Source organism: Dendropsophus ebraccatus, chromosome 14, assembly GCF_027789765.1.
Source record: "Dendropsophus ebraccatus isolate aDenEbr1 chromosome 14, aDenEbr1.pat, whole genome shotgun sequence".
Taxonomy (NCBI): domain Eukaryota; kingdom Metazoa; phylum Chordata; class Amphibia; order Anura; family Hylidae; genus Dendropsophus; species Dendropsophus ebraccatus.
Window position 1 is genome coordinate 59,478,159 of NC_091467.1, and position 19,414 is coordinate 59,497,572.

A 19,414-nucleotide genomic window follows, 5' to 3' on the forward strand; every position below is an offset into this window, starting at 1 on the left:
CATCTATATGGGGGATAACATGGGGGGGCATCTATAAGGGGGAAACATTGGGGGGCCATCTATAAGGTGGACTACATGGGGGGTGTATACAATAGGGCATGCACAGAGGGGGATATGTACTATAAGGGGATCACATAGTGTCAGGGCTAGCTACTAAATGAGGGTGTAAAGGGGCCAATACAGATGTGCAGTGTGTTTAGAGATGAGGATGGTGTCAGTGTGAGGAGACTAATATGTCTGTCTGGCAGATTCTGTGGATTCGTGGCTCAGACGTTCTCATAATGGCCCAGGGCAGATGGAGAAGAAGATGAAAAGGGAAGAACTCCGATCAGAGAAGACGTCCCCTGTGAGTCACTTGATATAACTGCACTGTAATGTATATGGTGTATAGAGCCTGTGTGGAGCTGCATCCACCTCTATATGACTGGATGAGGTGATATTGGTCTATGTACAGAGGATTATATTCAGTAGCAGTGGTGGTGTTAGTCAGTATGTGGTGGTATTAGTCAGTAGCAGCAGTGGTGTTAGTCAGTATGTGGTGGTATTAGTCAGTAGCAGCAGTGGTGTTAGTCAGTATGTGGTGGTATTATTTGTTGTTATCTGGTACTGTGTTTTATTGGATTTAGTATACTGGGTTTGGTCAGTAACAATATGGTGGTGATGGTTGTGGTGTGGCAGTAATATTTCCCCTTGTGTACTGGTAATATGGGTCTCAGTAAACAGGATTTGTTTAGTAACAGTATGGCGGTAATATGTACGGTGATAATATTTCCTGTATACTGGTATTATTGGTAATATCAGTCTTGAGATATATATCTACCAATAGCATCGAGAAAGGGGGGGGGGGGGGGGGGGCCCAAGTTGACCTCTTGCACCAGGGCCCAAGAGACATTAGCTACGCCCCTGATACAAAGCATTCCTCATCAGAAGAGCTTAATATCTATCTATCTATCTATCTATCTATCTCCTATCTATCTATCTATCTATCTATCTATCTATCTCTTTCCTATCTATCTATCTATCTATCTATCTCCTATCTATCTATCTATCTATCTATCTATCTATCTATCTATCTATCTCCTATCTATCATCTCTCTCTCGCTCTCATTCTGTTTATCCTCCTATTTGTCTTTCTCACATTCTGTTAGGTTGTGTTCACACTTGCATCGTGGAACATGTTAAGAACAGAAACCGTGTCGCATAGCTGCATCCATTTCGCAGCTGTTAACCATTGGCACCAGATGGACCCCACTTATAATGGGTTCTTGTGACGCGGGCAGTGCTATTTTTAAGTGAAATTTGAAGGAGTCTGCAACAGAAACTCCAGATGGAGTCCTTGCATAAATGTGAACTGAGTCTTAAAGGGTTATTCCCATATTATTATTATTATTATTATTATTATTATTATTATATGTTTTATTATTATTTATTATTTGTTTATTTTATTATTTGTTTATTATGTTTTTATCTGATTCCTTTCACAGCTTTAATCTCTTTTGCCCGCCTTCGGAAACCTCATTATTCTTCCTCTTAGTTATTCTGGTGTTTTGTTTTTTTTTTACTTTGGAGCGGGTGTAACCACAAGGTCACGTCTATTGATTGCGTGTTTTGCTATAGCTTATTTAATGTGATTTTTGAAAAGCGGTCGTTCCTTTAAATGGATCATTAACTACTTTATAATTAAATGGATCAGCCTCTAAATATTCCCTTATATTAAATGCATTGATTTCCTGTCTCCCGGCCGTAGATTTTTCCGATTATTGTGAAATCTTCCTCATGTGCACATGACCTTGGATTCGGTTATTCTTAATATATATTGACCATATTTCACCGGCTGTTTATGCATTTGTTTTGTTTGGTTTTATATTGTATTGATCTCTTTGTTTCTGTGTTTTTGGTGAGTTCAAGTGTTTTACAGATCTCTCTTTATAGTCGTGGACGAGCTCTGTTATTTTTGTACAGATGGGAGCTTGTGTAGTAAAGTGCTAGTTCACAATTGTTTTATTTTATTTTTTTTTCAAATCAACTTGTGCCACAAAGTGTTAGAGATTTGTAATTTACTTCTATTAAAAAATCTCAAATATTCCAGTACTTATCAGCTGCTGTTTGTCCTTCAGGAAGTGGTGTATTCTTTCCAGTCTGACACATTGCTCTCTGCTGCTACCTCTACAGAGCAGCAGTAAATCCCCATAGAAAACCTGCTCTGGACAGTTCCTGACATGGACAGAGGTGGCAGCAGAGAGCACTGTGTCAGACTGGAAAGAATCCACCACTTCCTGCAGGACATACAGCAGCTAATAAGTACTGGAAGACTTGAGATTTATTAATAAAAGTAAATTACAAATCTCTCACTTTCTGGCACCAGTTGATTTGAAAGTTTTTTTTTTTTTTGCTGCACTACACATTTAAAGGGGTTATACTGGATTAGAATTTTTTATTTTTTTTGTAAAAACAGTGCCACCCTTGTTCTCAGGCTGTGTGTGGTATTACAGTTCAGCTCCATACATTTAAATGGAACTGAGGTGTAAAACCCACACCCATGGTGGCTCCATAATTCCTGCAAGGGGTTGTACCTCCTTGCAATTTGTTATGACCTAGAAGCAGAATTTTTATTGTTGTCTAAGGAAAATGACATTTTCCGGCAGTGTTTTCCTTATCTTCTGTTGGTTCTTTTATAAATGCGAATTTTCTTCCTTATCTTCTGTTGGTTCAGGTATAAATGCGAATTTTGTGAGTACATGTGTGATGACCGGAAGCAGCTCCTAAATCACCAGCTCACTCATATGAATGACAAGCCCTTTAAATGCAATCAATGTAAATATCATACCTTCCGACAAGACTTCCTGCTCACTCACCAGGCAACCAAACATTTAGGTAACATTTTATAACTTATTAGCATGGCCGATATTAAAGGGAAACTGTCACTAAGATAACGCTATCTAATCTATCACCATCATGTTATAGAGCAGGAGGAGCTGAGCGGATTGATATATATCTTTATAGGTAAAGATTCAGTATAACTTATAACTTTTTAATTGAAATTCTTGCTCATTCTGTGATAAGGAGTCCAGTGGGCGGTGTCACACAATGGACAGGACTCTTTAGCAAGGAAACATCAGAGATTCCAATCAATAAATTACAAGGTATACTGAATTTTTTCCCATAAAGATATACATCAATCCGCTCAGTTCCTTCTGCTCTATAACATGATGCCTATAGCTTAGGAAGCATTTTCATGGTCACGGGTTCCCTTTAAGAGAACACTCCTTAGGTGTTTGGATGGGCCATGAATGGTGATGATCTTCATTTATGTTGTCAGCTGGGAAGCCCTTTGCCTGTGACTATTGTCACTTCACCACCAAGCACAAGAAGAACCTGCGGTTACATATTAAATGTCGGCACACGCAACTATATCAAGAGTGGGTACAGCGCCACCCAGAGGAAGCGCCAAGTCGACGGCGTCCCTTTTTTTCACCGCAACAGATTGAACAGCTTAAACAACAGAATGAGCAGCCAGTGGTCCAGACTCCATCAACACAAGAAGTGAGTGAATTGCCGCACACTTTCTTATGTGTCTGTGTATGTCTGAGTGCAGCAATATAATTCTAAAACGTGTAGACTGTGTCTCTGTTTCAGTATTTTCAGGTCCATTCTGATTATATTGAGTGCCCGGAGCAGGGTGAGATTGATTGCTCAGCAGACTCACTATTATATATGTAATGCTTGGCATCTCTGCTGTATTTCTGCGCTCATGCCAATGTCATCAAGTTTCGGCCGAGTGGTGTGAATATAGATTTGCACAGCTCCATTGAATCAGTTGTTGGCTACTGTTACTATGGACTTCCTAAAAAGTTTATAGAGCTGAACTTTACAGATTAAAGAGGTATTCCAGTGTGGGGCAAACAATTCAGTTCAGAGGCTGTGAAAAAGAAAAAAAAAAGTTATACTCACCTTCCCCTGGTCCCACTGCAGCTTCTGTTCATCTTCAATTCCCACACCTCTCATCTCTCATCTGCCTGCTTCTTAGGCGAGTATTTTAAGCAGGGCCTGCCTGCTCAGCCAATCACTGTCCGTAGTGCTGTCTTAGTGAGCAGGTCTGGGTCAGAGCACTCGGCACAGATGAGCCGTTGTGGACTGGAAGCAGATGAACAGGAGCTGCAGCAGGACCAGCAGGTAACCAGGGGAAGGTAAGTATAGTTGTCTGCCTTAGGACTACATATATATTTGGCCCATACTGCAATACCTTTAATTACTGTTAGGTTCCCCTTTTAAAGGGAAATTATCAGCAGGTTAGGCAAGTTTAATCTGGCATGTAGAAAGGCCGTCTGGAGCACTGGAGGGTACCCCAGCGCACTGATCTGCTCCCATCCTGCCCATAATCTCCCCCATAATTTATAAATTTGTATCATTTTTTTGGCACCAGTTAATTAAATTTTTCCCTTTCTCATACCTTTTTAGTGGGGATTTCTATCTTATAGGAGACAGTGGAACTCTGACAATTCTAATAAATCTGATAAAACCATGTAAAATTGATGGTAGGAGGTGGGTATTTATTGGGTATTTTCATATCTTCATACAGAATCCACCCCGAGGCCTTACCTACCACATGCTTCACCAACCAACCCAGGAAGGAGGGCAAACACAAAATACACTAGAAGCTGCCACTATCATATATGAACAAGGTGAGACTTGGAGATCTTACGGTGTTGATGCATGGGTTAAAAAAAAAGAATGCCATTTCCTTGGTAATTGTAAGGTGGTGTTTTAAGAGCGGGAGGCAGAAATCCATCTATCACTTCTTCTTTTTATCGTAGGTGGAGAAGGTGATGAACTTGCAACACAAGCAGCTTTAGATCTGCTTTTGAACATGAGCAACCAAAGAGATGGTGCTGGAGGACCATTACAGGTATATTAACAAACACATCACGTAAAACTGCATAGAACAGGGGTCCTCAACTGGTGGACCGTGGTCCGAACACGGACTGTGGAGGCCAGCTGTCCAGACCCCTGCTTCAGCTCAGTATACTTGTCTACTGATCTGCGCTGCTTCCCTCTGCACACTAACTATGAGTGCTTGTAACGGGCGCTCATAGTTACCGTGCAGGAGCAGCACTGACAAAGTGGCAGCCATCGGCTCCCCCCCTGTCAGTCATTCTTGTGACCTCTTCCTGGTTTCGGCGCTCGAGTGACGTCACTGGAGCACTGACGCCAGGAAAAGGGAAGAGCGGCCTCTTGTGACCGCTGCAGGGGGAAGAGAAGAGGAGACGCCTGGACCCAGGTGAGTATAAGTGTTTGTTTTTTATGTTATATGCTATATGGGAGGGGGAGCACAGGGGGGCTATATAACTGGGGAGCACACAGCAGGGGTGCTATATACTACTGGGGAAGCACAGGGGACTATATACTACTGGGGGAACACACAGGGGGGCTATATACTACTGAGGAGCACAAAGCGGGGGTCTATATACTACTGGGGGAGCGCACGGGGGGGTTTATACTACTGGGGAAGCGCACGGGGGCTATATACTACTGGGGACCACAAAGCGGGGGTCTATATACTACTGGGGGAGCAACAGGGGGGCTATATACTTCTTGGGGACAGCAACACATTTACTAATGATGTTCAGCTCGGACCTTCACCTGACAATAGACCCCGGTAAGTGAACTTTCACTAAAAGTTGTTGAGTACCCCTGGCATAGAAGGTGCCGAACACCATCACATAGTCTGTGCATTAGAAGACATAGTAGATAATGGTCCAAATTGGTCTCCTGTCTCATTTCTGCAGGTGGCGGTGGTAAAGTCTGCACCGTGTATTGACGGTCAAGAGCCGGTAGCATCATCTCAGGAGCAACACATGGCTCAGGTTCTAACTTTACATATGGATGAAAGACAAGTTGCAGAAGTGCAAGAGGCCGGTTATGAAGAGACTGGCATGCCAGAGACAGGCTACGAGGGTACCGTCCAGCAAATCACCATCAATACAGCTTTCACCACTGCTGAATACAGCCTCATAAATGCAGACAACATGCAGGCTCCATTGTGCAGGTATAGCAGAGGTTAAAGGGGTTATCCAGCGAAAATATTTTTCTTTCAAATCAACTGGTTTCAGAAAAGTTATATAGATTTGTAATTTACTTCTATTTAAAAATCTCAAGTCTTCTACTACTTATCAGCTGCTGTATGTCCTGCAGAAAATGTGGTGTTTTTTTTTCTTCATTCTGACACAGTGCTCTCTGCTGCCACCTCTGTCTGGGACAGGAACTGTCCAGAGCAGTGATAAATTCCATAGAAAACCTCTCCTGCTCTGGACAGTTCCAGACATGGACAGAGGTGGCGGCAGAGAGCCCTGTGTCAGCCTGAAAAGCAAACAACATTTCCTGCAGGACATACAGCAGCTGATAAGTATGGGAAGACTTGAGATTTTTAAATAGAAGTAAATTACAAATCTATATAACTTTCTGAAACTAGTTGATTTGATAGAAAAAGTACCCCCTTAAATATGTATTCCACGGGAATATGTTCAGGTATGAATGGTAACAGGCATTATTCTTGTGGTTTTAGTGAGAATGATGTGCCCCCTAGATCTCCTCATACGATGCTGGCTGAAAGTGGAAAGGACAAGAGCGCTGTACAGCTCCTGAACAAGCCGCAACCACCACAAGTGAGAACCCCGCACCCAGTCACTAATAGATAACATCCTGTATCAGTATCCTAATAACCCGCCTATTCCATCAGGTTGCCTCCAATCAGCCTGCGCCCACAACAAAAAAGTTTTCCTGTAAAATTTGTAATTCCTCCTTCTGGGGACGGGCAGAAATGGAGAGCCACAAGAGAGCCCACATAGAAGGGGGCAGCGGCTTCAGATGTCCAGACTGTGGGAATTTCTTTGCTGAAACATGGGACGCCATCAGGGTAAGACCTCAGCACTCTCAGCCCCCCACCCTGCAGCCATCTGTTCCTTTTTTTTTTTTTTTTGTTATGTTTGTATTCCGCTGACTTTTCTTGGATTTTGTTTCCTGCTAGGAACACATGACTCTTCACTCTGATCTTCGACCTCACCGCTGCAACCAATGCAGTTTTGCCTCCAGGAATAAGAAAGATCTAAGCAGACATGCAATGACACACACCAACCACAGGCCTCATTCATGTCACTTGTGTGGACAGCGGTAGGGATGCCGGCTCTATAACGTCATCTCTGTTTGTTTTTATATACTTACCCCCCTTTCCGCTCTATCCTTATGGCACAACTGTGTTTAGTATGGTATCCCGGAGTGACCAGCACATTTCTGCTACCATACACTGAAAGCCCCTGAGCTCCATTCAGACAAGTATTTCTATTTTCTTCCAGATTTAATAGGAAAGCTCACCTAAAGTTCCATATTGAAAGACTTCACACTGGAGCAAATGTAGAGCAGCCACAGCGAACAGGTAAGTGTAAGGGCAAGAGTATGGCTAAGCAGGGGAGGATCTACAAGATCTTCCAGAAATGTTTGGTATTAAGTTAGATCTCCTCCTCCTTCAGGTTGATAGGGCTGATCTGTAATAGCAGACACAACCAGATAACCTTTAATAACAGACAACCCCTGTACTATTAAAGGGGTAGTACTTAGTTATACAGATTCTGTTTCAAAATCTCAAGTCTTCCAGTACTTATCAGCTGCTGTATGTCCTGCAGGAAGTTGTGTATTCTTTCCAGTCTGACACAGTGCTCTCTGCTGCCACCTCTGTCCATGTCAGAAACTGTCCAGAGCAGGAGAGGTTTTCTAAAGGGATTTGCTACTACTCTAGACAATTCCTGTCTCAGACTGAGATGGCAGTAGATACCACTGTGTTAGACTGGAGAGAATACACCACTTCCTGCAGGACATACAGCAGCTGATAAGTACTTAATAGAAGTAATTTATAACTCTAATAACAGTTGATTTAGAAACAAATTTTATTCTCTGGAGTACCCCTTTAAGTATCATATTTATGAGAAAACAAAATGTTCCTTTTAAATGATTCCTGTGTTGTCAGCCTCATTTGTCATTTTTTCTTCAGAACTGACGTCTGTCCCAGGTCTGGATGAGGAGCACATATTCTTGGCTCAGGAGGAAACTGTGAGCAACCAGGTCAGAATGGGCATAATGCTTTATGATGAAATACTTTCTATAATATATATATATGCAGTATATTAGTGTTTGCAAAAAGCTGGTACAGTGGTGCCTTGGATTACGAGCATAATTCATTCCAGGACCGTGCTTGTAATCCAAATCCACTCTTACACCAAAGCACATTTTCCCATAAAAAATCACTGATTCCACACCCCAAAAACATTTTTTTATTCTGAATAATGTTGAACAGATAAAACAAACATCTAGAAACAGCTGAATATGTGATCTTACATACTGTACAGTATAGCAATCAGCATGTGGAGTATAATGTATAGTAAGTGCATAAACCTGAATGGCTGAGTGTAAGTGCAGGCACATTAAAGCAGCAGTGTGTATAGCTGAGTGTGAGTGCAGGCACATTATAGCAGCAGTGGGTATAGCTGAGTGTAAGTACAGGCACATTATAGCAGCAGTGTGTATAGCTGAGTGTGAGTACAGGCACATTATAGCAGCAGTGTGTATAGCTGAGTGTGAGTACAGGCACATTATAGCAGCAGTGTGTATAGCTGAGTGTGAGTACAGGCACATTATAGCAGCAGTGTGTATAGCTGAGTGTAAGTACAGGCACATTATAGCAGCAGTGTGTATAGCTGAGTGTGAGTACAGGCACATTATAGCAGCAGTGTGTATAGCTGAGTGTAAGTGCAGGCACATTAAAGCAGCAGTGTGTATAGCTGAGTGTAAGTGCAGGCACATTATAGCAGCAGTGTGTATAGCTGAGTGTAAGTACAGGCACATTATAGCAGCAGTGTGTATAGCTGAGTGTGAGTGCAGGCACATTATAGCAGCAGTGTGTATAGCTGAGTGTAAGTACAGGCACATTATAGCAGCAGTGTGTATAGCTGAGTGTGAGTACAGGCACATTATAGCAGCAGTGTGTATAGCTGAGTGTAAGTGCAGGCACATTATAGCAGCAGTGTGTATAGCTGAGTGTAAGTACAGGCACATTATAGCAGCAGTGTGTATAGCTGAGTGTGAGTGCAGGCACATTATAGCAGCAGTGGGTATAGCTGAGTGTAAGTACAGGCACATTATAGCAGCAGTGTGTATAGCTGAGTGTGAGTACAGGCACATTATAGCAGCAGTGTGTATAGCTGAGTGTGAGTACAGGCACATTATAGCAGCAGTGTGTATAGCTGAGTGTGAGTACAGGCACATTATAGCAGCAGTGTGTATAGCTGAGTGTGAGTACAGGCACATTATAGCAGCAGTGTGTATAGCTGAGTGTGAGTACAGGCACATTATAGCAGCAGTGTGTATAGCTGAGTGTGAGTACAGGCACATTATAGCAGCAGTGTGTATAGCTGAGTGTGAGTACAGGCACATTATAGCAGCAGTGTGTATAGCTGAGTGTGAGTACAGGCACATTATAGCAGAAGTGTGTATAGCTGAGTGTGAGTACAGGCACATTATAGCAGCAGTGTGTATAGCTGAGTGTAAGTACAGGCACATTATAGCAGGAATGGAGAGTATGGGAAACACAACGGATGATAGACACTAAAGGGAGCATGAAGGAATGAGCAGGGTATAGGATGAGCACAGTATAGCAGTACTCTGTCTGGGAGAGAGGGGTTACAGCTATGGAGAGATTAACTCCACCGTCCTGTCCCCTGATGTAAGCCCCAGCCTGAACTGGATCTACTATGATTTGGAAGGTAAGGGAGACTTCCTGGGTCAGAGTACAGTGCTGTAGACCACGCTATGCAGACCATGCCCCTCCCCCACTCCCGCTCCCACCCAGTACAGGGAGCTCTTACATCAAAGTAATGCTCTTACACCAAGTCGCAATTTTGAAAAACTGTGAGCTCTTCTTGCAAAGCGCTGTCAATCCAAGTTACTCTTAAACCAAGGTACCACTGTGTATATTTTATAGTCTTTTCCTTAATGGCCATTAACTGGTTGCCTTTGGAAGTAAATTTAATAGCATTGATATTTAGAGAGAAGGGGGATATATACGAGGTCAGAAAAGTATCCAGCCATGTAATATAAAAAAGACATTTAATCTAAAAGAGACATTTATTGAAGATACAAGAAGCTTTGTACGTAGGACAATGACGTCTCTGTCCCCTTCGATCTCGGCTCCTTAGGTCTTCCCACACTTCTCCTAGCATGTCTTACACGGATTACAGCACTCTGCAAAATCCTCCATTGCCTACATAGTATAGATGCTCATTAAAGGGCATCTAGCGCCCCCACTGTCTGTACAGCGAGGCTGCTATCGGTCATGCATGCACATCTTAGTTCCTTCTCCTTGTCAGATTGTTCTTGCTGAATTAACAGTGGCTGGATACCCTCTGGGCAGACCACTTATATATGTGTGTAAATATATATGACCACTACCGTAATAACACAGTTATAAGAGTATTATAGTTGTGTTTTTCTGTCCATGTTCCTCTTCTGTGGGTCTAATGACCCAAACTGAAAGCATCATCGATCCCTATGATGCACTCAATCCGAGTCATTAGACCTGTACTCAGGCCGGCATAACAATATGGCCGTATTACATTCATCTGAAAACAGCCTGACTTGTTCTGAGTTTTAGCTTTTATTTTGGTCTGCCTTCTTCAGGAGGATACAGCGTACATTCAGGAAATCACAACCGCAGACGGACAGACCCTACAGCAGCTCGTAACGGCGGATAATCAGGTGATTTCTCTACAGCAGGTTTTATTACAGGACAAACCATCTGAAGAGAGGACGCGCTATGTAGATCGGAGTGGTCCCTAACCGCATGCCCTGTCTCTCACTTGCAATATTCTTTACTGCTGCTATTTAACAGATTGAATTTGCAGTTTCAGAAAACTTATGAGACACATTGGCATGCCTACCAACTTTTGCTGGGAGGAAAGAAGGACATTCACAGCAATGTACCATGCCGCCTATCGCCACAACCCCAAAACCACGCCGCCATAGCCGCATCACCTATTACCATTATATAAGGAACAAATCTCATCGCAGCTTCACCACATAGTGACATAGCGCTATTGTCATTGTCTCCTTATAGTAAGCCCCCATGTAGTCCATGTCTCCTGATAGTAAGCCCTCCCATGTAGTCCATGTCCCCTGATAGTAAGCCCCCCATGTAGTCATTGTCTCCTGATAGTAAGCCCCCCCCCATGTAGCCACAGCTCCCTGTTAGGAAGCCCTCTCCCCCATGTAGCTATTGTCTCCTAGTAGTGAGGTATTGAGCTCCCTTCCCTTGTAGACATTGCCCCCTCCCCATGTAGCCACTGTCCCCTATGTAATAAAAAAAAAACCATATACTCACCTGTTTGCAGTAGAGCTCTGCTGTACTCCGGTGTCTCCTCTCTCAGCTCTGATTGTCAGAGCCATGGGAAAGGGAGCGGCCTCTTGTGGCCAGAGGCATAATAATCGGCCACAAGTGTATTGGCAGAGCAGGAAGCCAATGGCTCTTACTAAGTAGTGTCCCTGTGAGTGCTCATCAGGAGTACTCACAGTGAAAGGGCCCCTGTCAGCACCCTGTCAGTGCCAAAAAAGCTGCGGGGGAAAGGGGGGGACTCCGGGTGGGCTGGGGTTGCAGTGCATTGGGACACATTGGGGCCATCCTTTTAACGGCAGGATATCCGCAAAATCGGACTGTCTCACTGGATCCAGGACGGTAGGGAGATATGCGTTAGAAACTTTGATTGGTAAGGGTCTGAAATGGTGCTGAAATCCTCACCACTCACTAAACCAAAGGGGCAGCAGCGCTCGGCCAAGCGCATTCTAGCTGATGATAGGCTTGAAAGTCTTCATGCAGCAAAGAGACACAGCACCCATCATAGTACTGTGTTTCTTAAACTATATTTGTTTCTCTCTTAATTTGTGGGTAGGTCTTATTTTTGCAAATACGTGGTATACCCCTACACTGGAGCCCTTTCTATAAGGTTGTTATCCTCTATACTGTATGTCCCACTGTTGTTAGGCTTCTATACTGTATGTTCCCCTGTACTTAAAGTGACAATGTCACCCCCTTTTTCCATTCTGACTTCACGACACAGGTGTAATGGGTACATTTAGCCGTTTTCATACCTTATTTTATATCATACGTCATGCTGCTTGTTCAAGTAAAAAGTGAACTTTTATCAACTGCAGATTGTGCTAAGTGAGCGGGGCTTTGCGGCAGTAACGCCCATTAGCCCCGCCCACAGCACCACCGTTGGCCCCGCCCCCTCGATGCCCCTTGGTGGGCCGACCAAGAGGGGGTGAGGCCTAGACCTTTAGCCCAGCCTGGTTCAATGACCGACAGGGGGGCGGAGCCTATGTGGCTATGATGTCATTGAGGGGCGGGACCAACGGTTGGGCTGTGGGTGGGGCTAAGTGGGGCTGTTGCCGCTAAGCCCCACCCACTTAACACAATGTGCAGTTGATAAAAGATGACTTTTTACTTGAACAAGCACCATGACTTATGATATAAAATAAGGTATGAAAACCACTAAATTTACACCTGTGTAGAGAAGTCAGAATGCAAAAAGGAGGTGACAGTGTCACTTTAAGCCTCCATATTGTATACCTCCCTCCCCCCTCTGCAGCAAGGCCCCACCACACTGTATATATTCCCCCCCCCCCCCCCGGTAGTTCTTCCCCCACACTGTATATATCTTCCCTCTGCAGGTAGTCCCCATACTGTATACCCCCCCCCCCCCCCCGGTAGTTCTTCCCCCATACTGTATATATCTCCCCTATGCAGGTAGTCCCCATACTGTCTATACTGCATACCCCCCAATCCCTCCATGGTTGGTACAATCAATTGGATCTTCTGCTATTCAGACTAACAAGCTTCATCTTCAGAGAGGAATACATAGTGGCCGGCTGCTTATACACGGATAATGCTCACCTTAACATCCTCTTATGTCTCGGTTTTGCCTCGGTATTAGTCTCCTCCAGTCACCCAGTGTTCCTTTAATCCCTACTTTATATCTGCTGCGAGATTCTGTATTTGTTTTTGCGTCCTTGTCTCACAGTACTTAATGCTAATATGTCTGTCGCTAGGTACAATACATCATTTCCCAAGATGGAGTCCCCCACTTGATTCCACAGGAATATGTTGTGCTCCCTGAAGGTCACCATATTCAGGTAACTTCTGGTGTTAATTAAAGGTCTCCAACACCTTGGACTTTTGTCAGCCATACCCACCGCTCACGATAAGCGTAAGGTGTATGGGGCTCCCTGACAGATGATGGCAGTGGAGATAGGGGTCAGGCTTGATGGAAAATCACCACCCGACCCCTTTGTTCTAGGTGAGATAACCATCCCCTCCCTATAGAGAACACAGGATTGCTTGGCCATTCCGAACGTTCCCCTGTGTGGGGAGGATAGGGGCAGGACAGGAGAGCTAACTGATGACTAAAAAAATGGTTACACCATGGTTATTGAAAGTGTATGGTAACCTTAAAGGAAAACTATCAGCAGGTTAGATGAATCAGACCTGCTTATATGTCCTTATAGTGCACGGGGCGCTCAGGATCAATATGTATGTCTCTTACCTTCATCCTCTGCGCCATTTCCAGGCAGTTTGTCGTTAAATCCATAGGCTAATGAGGCGATTTGGTGCACTGGGGGTGGTAGTCCTGCCCCCAGTGCACCAAACCACCTTATTAGCCCGTAGATTTAGCTACAAACTGCCTGGAAATGGCGCAGAGGATGAAGGTAAGAAACTTCATTGCAATAGGAACATATCAGCAGGTTAGATGATCTACACTGCTGTCTGTAAATCACAGCATCTCTTATATTACTGTGAATAATTCAGGCCACAAATGGTGGAATATGTGATCGCTTTGGTCTTTATCCGTCCGCTAACTATGATTTGTTTCTAGGTTCAGGACGGGCAAATTACACACATCCAGTACGAACCGGGAGGACCGTTCATTCAGGACCCTCAGGTGACTATATATCCTGTTTACTAGCATGCTAGTAACCTTCCAATGTATGACAATAGACCTGCACTAACCTACCCACCATCCAGGCCGCTTTGTTTTGGCCTGTGTTATTAGAGTGCTAATGGGTATTGTCTGGTTCAGTGAGCCATATCTTATTATCAAGGTCAGTGAGGGGGACGCAGAAGGGCTCGGGGCAAAGTGTTAATTAATCATTGGATTTCTCCAGCAGATCCACTTTGTGCCCATGTCACCCACACAGCAGCTTCTGACTCAGGAACAACTGGAAGCCGCCGCACACTCTGCCGTCACAGGTTAGCAGCGCATGTAAAAATGCATGAACGTTTGTACCTGTATGGTGTACACAATCCTAACCAGCTTCCCTGTCTCTCAGCCGTGGCAGATGCAGCAATGGCTCAGACTGTGTACACTGCGGAAACGGAGCCGGCTCTACAGTACGATGTCATTACCCTGGCAGAATAGTGTCTGGACCTTCTACATTGCAATCCAATCATGGACTATAAGACGTCCGGTGAGGTTAATGGCTGAGAACGTTTTCTATGATCAGCTGATCAGGAGTGTGTTGATGCTGTGTGTCACTCATTCCTTGGCTTCCCTGAGCGTGCCAGCAGTTGTTAGCCGTGCTCTGTGTGCATTGAGCCCCTGACAGTTGCTGAGGAAACTGGCTTGAACGGCCGACACGGCCCCGGGCTGGTTCATCACTAATGTTGATTTCTCTCATGCAAGCGTTTGCTTCCTTCTAACACGGACACAGGTTATGAAGAGTCAAAGGCAATGATCACAACGCACTATACTACTGGTGCAGAAACTGGTGTCTGATCTGTGATTTTACTCCCTCTTCTCTTAGCAGATTAAAAGGATTAGGGCAGATTTTGGTATTTAATCCCCCGAGTACAAGGATAATCATAAAATCGGGTAATCCTCTTCCTCCCTTTTTCCTCTGCAATAAACACTTGTCCATGGCATCTGGCTACACATTAGCCATTGAAGCTGACCTCCACCCTCCTAGGGGCCGTTCATCATGGCAGATAACAGTTTAAGTGCTGTATGTAGTGATGGAGGGGGGGTAGTCGTTCTCTCGCCTTGCCCTGCACTGCGGTTGAGTTTGTTTCCTTTCCCCGGGACTCTATTGATTTGTCAGATGTTGTCGTCCTCTATGTGAGGATGATGTGCCAAATGAGAATCCTCTCTGTGCACCTGATCCCTCATCGAGATCAGCAGAGTCAGGACTACTCCATAAAAGCCACAGCGCTCTAAGGCCTATATGCACTCAGGCCTTTATTAGACTTTGGGCTACAGGCCAAGTGGTTTGTAAACTAAGGGACCTATTCCATGGAGCAATATTCGGCCCGATTCGGGCGATCGTTCTCGCTATTCCACGGAGCGATGATCAGCCGATGATTGTGTCATCAGCTGATCGTTCTTCATTTAGGTTCAAACCTAAAATCATCGGTCGCCACCCGCACATCGCTACGTGGACCGACGATTTTAAAACCTCATACATTACCTGTCCGGGCTGCAGGTCTTCTCCCGGTCCCGCGCCCAGCAGCTTCAGAGCGCCCTGTCTGAGCTGACAGACCGCTCAGACAATCACTGTCCGAAACCTCCGCTGCCAGTGATTGGCTGAGCGGTCTGTGTGTTCAGACAGCCCCGTTCTGATGCTGCTGCGGCGCGGAACCGGGAGAAGAAGACCTGCGCCTGGACAGGTAATGTATGAAACAAAGGCTGCAAGGACATCGGTAACGACCGTAACCAGAGATATCAAATTACGATTTGTCCACAAATTCTGACAATGAAGTTGAATAAGATAAATTTATTGAAACTGAAATAATTATTTAAATTTTGTAGAGATCATCAGAAGTTAATAGAGGAGAGTCAGGGTTTAAAGTGACACTGTCACCCCCTTTTTGCATTCTGACTTTTCTACACAGGTGTAAAGGGTAAATTTAGCAGTTTTCATACCTTATTTTATATCATACATCATGATGCTTGTTCAAGTAAAAAGTCATCTTTTATCAACTGCAGATCATGCAAAATGGGTGGGGCTTCATGGCAACAGCGCCACTGAGCCCCGCCCACAGTGACACCATTGGCCCCGCCCCTCCATAATGTCATAGTCACATAGGCCCTGCGCCCTCATCGCCCATTGGTATCGGTCGGCCTAGAGGGGGTGGGGCCTAGACCTGTAGGCCAGCCTGTTCCAATGGTCGGCGAGGGGACGGGGCCTATAAGCATATGACATCATGGATGGGCGTGGCTAAGTGGCACTGTGGCTGTGAAGCCCCCCCCCCCAGCACAATCTGCAGATGATAAAAGATCACTTTGTACTTGAACAAGCACCATGACGTATGGTATAAAATAAGGTATGAAAAGTGCCAAATTTACCTTTTACACCTGCGTAGAGAAGTCAGAATGCAAAAAGGGGGCGACAGTGTCACTTTAAAGGTTTTTTTTCCCAGGATGAGAAAATCATCACTGCTTTTTTTCCCAGAAACAGCACCACTCATTTTTTCAGTTTGTGTGTGGTATTGCAGCGCACTACTATTGATGTGAATGGGGCAGAGTTGTAATGCCACATGTAACCTTGGCAGCGCTGTATTTAAAGGAAAGCAACTAAGTTTTTCTAATCCTGGAGAATCTCTTTAAAGGTGCTTTTAGCACCTCTCCTGTCCATGAGCTATATGATATTGCCGCCAAGCTGTATTAGTCAGTGCAGATGAACCGCAATTTCAGACATCTCATGTTCCAACCACGCGTGTTTTTTAAATTTATCCTCTATGGGACCAATGTATCTTTATTTTACAGCTCAGTCCTATGCAGGTGACTGACACATAGCGATACTAATAACATTGCACCAAAACGCCATCATTACTAGCAGCAGGTCAGTAGGAAAATTGTGGTGTCAGCACATCTTCCATCTATTAATTGCCCCTTGGCCCCATGTTGCATGGGGCAATTAATAAATATAGATTTCAGATATACTGATGCCACACTTTGCCTTCTTCACATAGATATCCTTTCTCCATTGACACTCGCTAATCCTGTATCTAATCCTGTATTAAAAAACAGCCGCAGCCCTGTTTAAAAGTATATTTTTGTTGTTAAAAATGATTGAAATGAATATTACTTTATAATTTCCGCTCATAATAATCACAATAAATAATATTATTAACCGCCGCTTAATGACTTAAAGGGTTTCTACATAGCTGCTTTCTCTTGCAAATACAGCGCCACACTTCTCCTTAGTTTGCGTGCGATATTGAAGCTCACTTCCTTTATAGTATATGGGGCCGAGCTGTAATACCGCACACAGCCTGAGGGCATGTGTGGCACTGTTTTTTTTTGGAAAAAGCAACTATGTTTTTCCAATCGTGGATAAAATGTTGGCCAATCCACAACTCAACAGTGTGGAAATCATGTCACTTGAAATCTTCTATTTTTTTTTTGTCTCCCCAGCAATCATGTGATCGCCAGATCTGTAGTATTATTCCCTTTGTAACCGGGGCTAATGACTCTAGTAGCCCTAGTTACAAGAAAAATCGTCAATTAAAAAAATTTAAATGTTGCAATGCGTAGGGTATGTTCACAGAGGCGGACATATCAATTCTTTGAGCAGAGAGTGGAGGCGCACATAGCATCCCATTGACAGGCAGGTGGGAATTCTGGCGCTTTTGTTCAGTATGAACTTGGTCCATAATGTCTATATGACCTCTTTACTGCACAATTAAGGCTGGGTTCACACTAAGTTTTTGCAATCCATTTTTTTCATCCGTTTTGTTGCAAAACACGTATGCAAGTGTGTGCATCCGTGTTTCCATTGACTTCCATTATAAAAAAAACAAAAAAAAAACAGATCAAAAAGGATCCTTTTTGACCACGTTTTTGTGTCCGCTAAAAAAAACGGATCCATTTTCATGTTTTTTTTTTTATAATGGAAGTCAATGTAAAAACGGATGCACACACTTGCATCCGTTTTTTCTATCTATTTTTCATCCGTTTTTTGAAAAAAGAAAAAAAAAAAACGGATTGCAAAAACGTAGTGTGAACCCAGCCTTAAACAAACAAAAAAATAAATAAACTAGTAAAACAAATAAAACCTCTAATGACCTCTATTTGAAAAGAATCCACATGTAGTTAAAAAAAAAATAATAATAATAATAATTGGCAATGAGGTGGGGAAACTGGTGCGGTCTCTAGGGTTCCGACAGGGAAAATGTGGTCAGATGCCGTATTCCAGAGGTTCTGAGAATATCTCAGGCATGCAGGGCAGCATATGGCGGCACACCGAGTGTGAAGAGACAGCGTCTGCCACTAAACAGCATCCTGCACATGGCTCTGCTGACCGCACGTGGCACAATTGCTGAGGTCCTCCCGGCTTAGATGACAGGCCAAACCATTACAGGGCAGGTTAACAGTTTTAATAAGAAAGAATACGTTTACTTGAAGTGTTTTCTCCTGACCTTAATGTGAGTGTACATAGTGATCACACGCATGCTTGTATATTGTATAATGTGTGTGTGTGTATATATATATATATATATATATATATATATGTATGTATATGTATATATTTGTATTTTCTATAGGACTACATGTCTGTGCCTAAAACAACAACCCATTTTCAAGACCACATAAAGATGCATAAGGAACAGGCTATGCCTGTGACCAATGTACAACTATATTAAATTGATTCATAAAGTACAAAATGTCTGGTGTATTTTTATGGCTTTTGTATGTGTGAAAGAATGTATGCTTTATGCAAAAAAGTGAGCAAAGATAGGAGCTTCAAAAATAACATTTATCTGCTCAACATCGCTATATAGAAAATAATAAAGATGGTATACTTACCTGTCCAGGCTCCCCAGGTGTCCTGGCTTGTTTCTGGGATTCCCTACTCGCCGCGGCCAGTGCTGACAATTCTGAACTTGTCCCTCCAGTGACAGGCCACTCAGCCAATCGCTGGCCGGGGGCTGTCGCATTTTGGTCAGTGATTGGCTGAGCCGCCTGTCACTGGAGAGACTGGTTCAGAAGTGGCGGTGAGTAGAGAATCCAAAAAACAAGCTGGGACGACATCAGGGGAGCCTGGACAGGTAAGTATACCATCTTTTTTTATTTTCGAAAGGATCGACCTACCTACCCACAACCCATCCACTTACCCACTTTACTGTGTGAGACACCAAGGGGGCATTATTACCATTTGAGCTGGAAGAATGTGAAGCATAAGGACCCTATTACACGGGCCATATAAGACAGATATCGCCCCATGTAATAAGACAACGATCAGCCGAGTAGCTGATCATCAGCTTATAATTCTTTCAACATAAGGTAGGTTCCCCCCAGTTAGTCTTTGTCTTGGGATAAAA

General features: G+C 43.8%; 1 protein-coding gene across 4 annotated transcripts in view; it reads left to right on the plus strand.

The window, feature by feature from the left end:
- ZNF335 (zinc finger protein 335) overlaps positions 1 to 18,683 on the plus strand; it is a 67,285-nt gene extending 48,602 nt beyond the window's left edge. For 2 of the 4 annotated variants that reach the window (XM_069952151.1, XM_069952153.1), the window contains exons 14-28: positions 2,714 to 2,874; positions 3,320 to 3,543; positions 4,580 to 4,682; positions 4,815 to 4,906; positions 5,787 to 6,046; positions 6,563 to 6,662; positions 6,737 to 6,913; positions 7,025 to 7,167; positions 7,350 to 7,429; positions 8,042 to 8,112; positions 10,723 to 10,800; positions 13,147 to 13,230; positions 13,971 to 14,036; positions 14,260 to 14,344; positions 14,425 to 15,979. In XM_069952151.1, coding sequence (XP_069808252.1) covers positions 2,714 to 2,874; positions 3,320 to 3,543; positions 4,580 to 4,682; positions 4,815 to 4,906; positions 5,787 to 6,046; positions 6,563 to 6,662; positions 6,737 to 6,913; positions 7,025 to 7,167; positions 7,350 to 7,429; positions 8,042 to 8,112; positions 10,723 to 10,800; positions 13,147 to 13,230; positions 13,971 to 14,036; positions 14,260 to 14,344; positions 14,425 to 14,513 — 1,813 coding nt within the window. In that variant the 3' untranslated portion in view covers positions 14,514 to 15,979. Of the gene's footprint in view, positions 1 to 2,713; positions 2,875 to 3,319; positions 3,544 to 4,579; positions 4,683 to 4,814; positions 4,907 to 5,786; positions 6,047 to 6,562; positions 6,663 to 6,736; positions 6,914 to 7,024; positions 7,168 to 7,349; positions 7,430 to 8,041; positions 8,113 to 10,722; positions 10,801 to 13,146; positions 13,231 to 13,970; positions 14,037 to 14,259; positions 14,345 to 14,424; positions 15,980 to 18,637 lie in introns of those variants that run through there. The other 2 variants (XM_069952154.1, XM_069952155.1) reach the window with 2 other exon arrangements.
- The last annotated feature ends 731 nt before the right edge of the window (positions 18,684 to 19,414 follow it).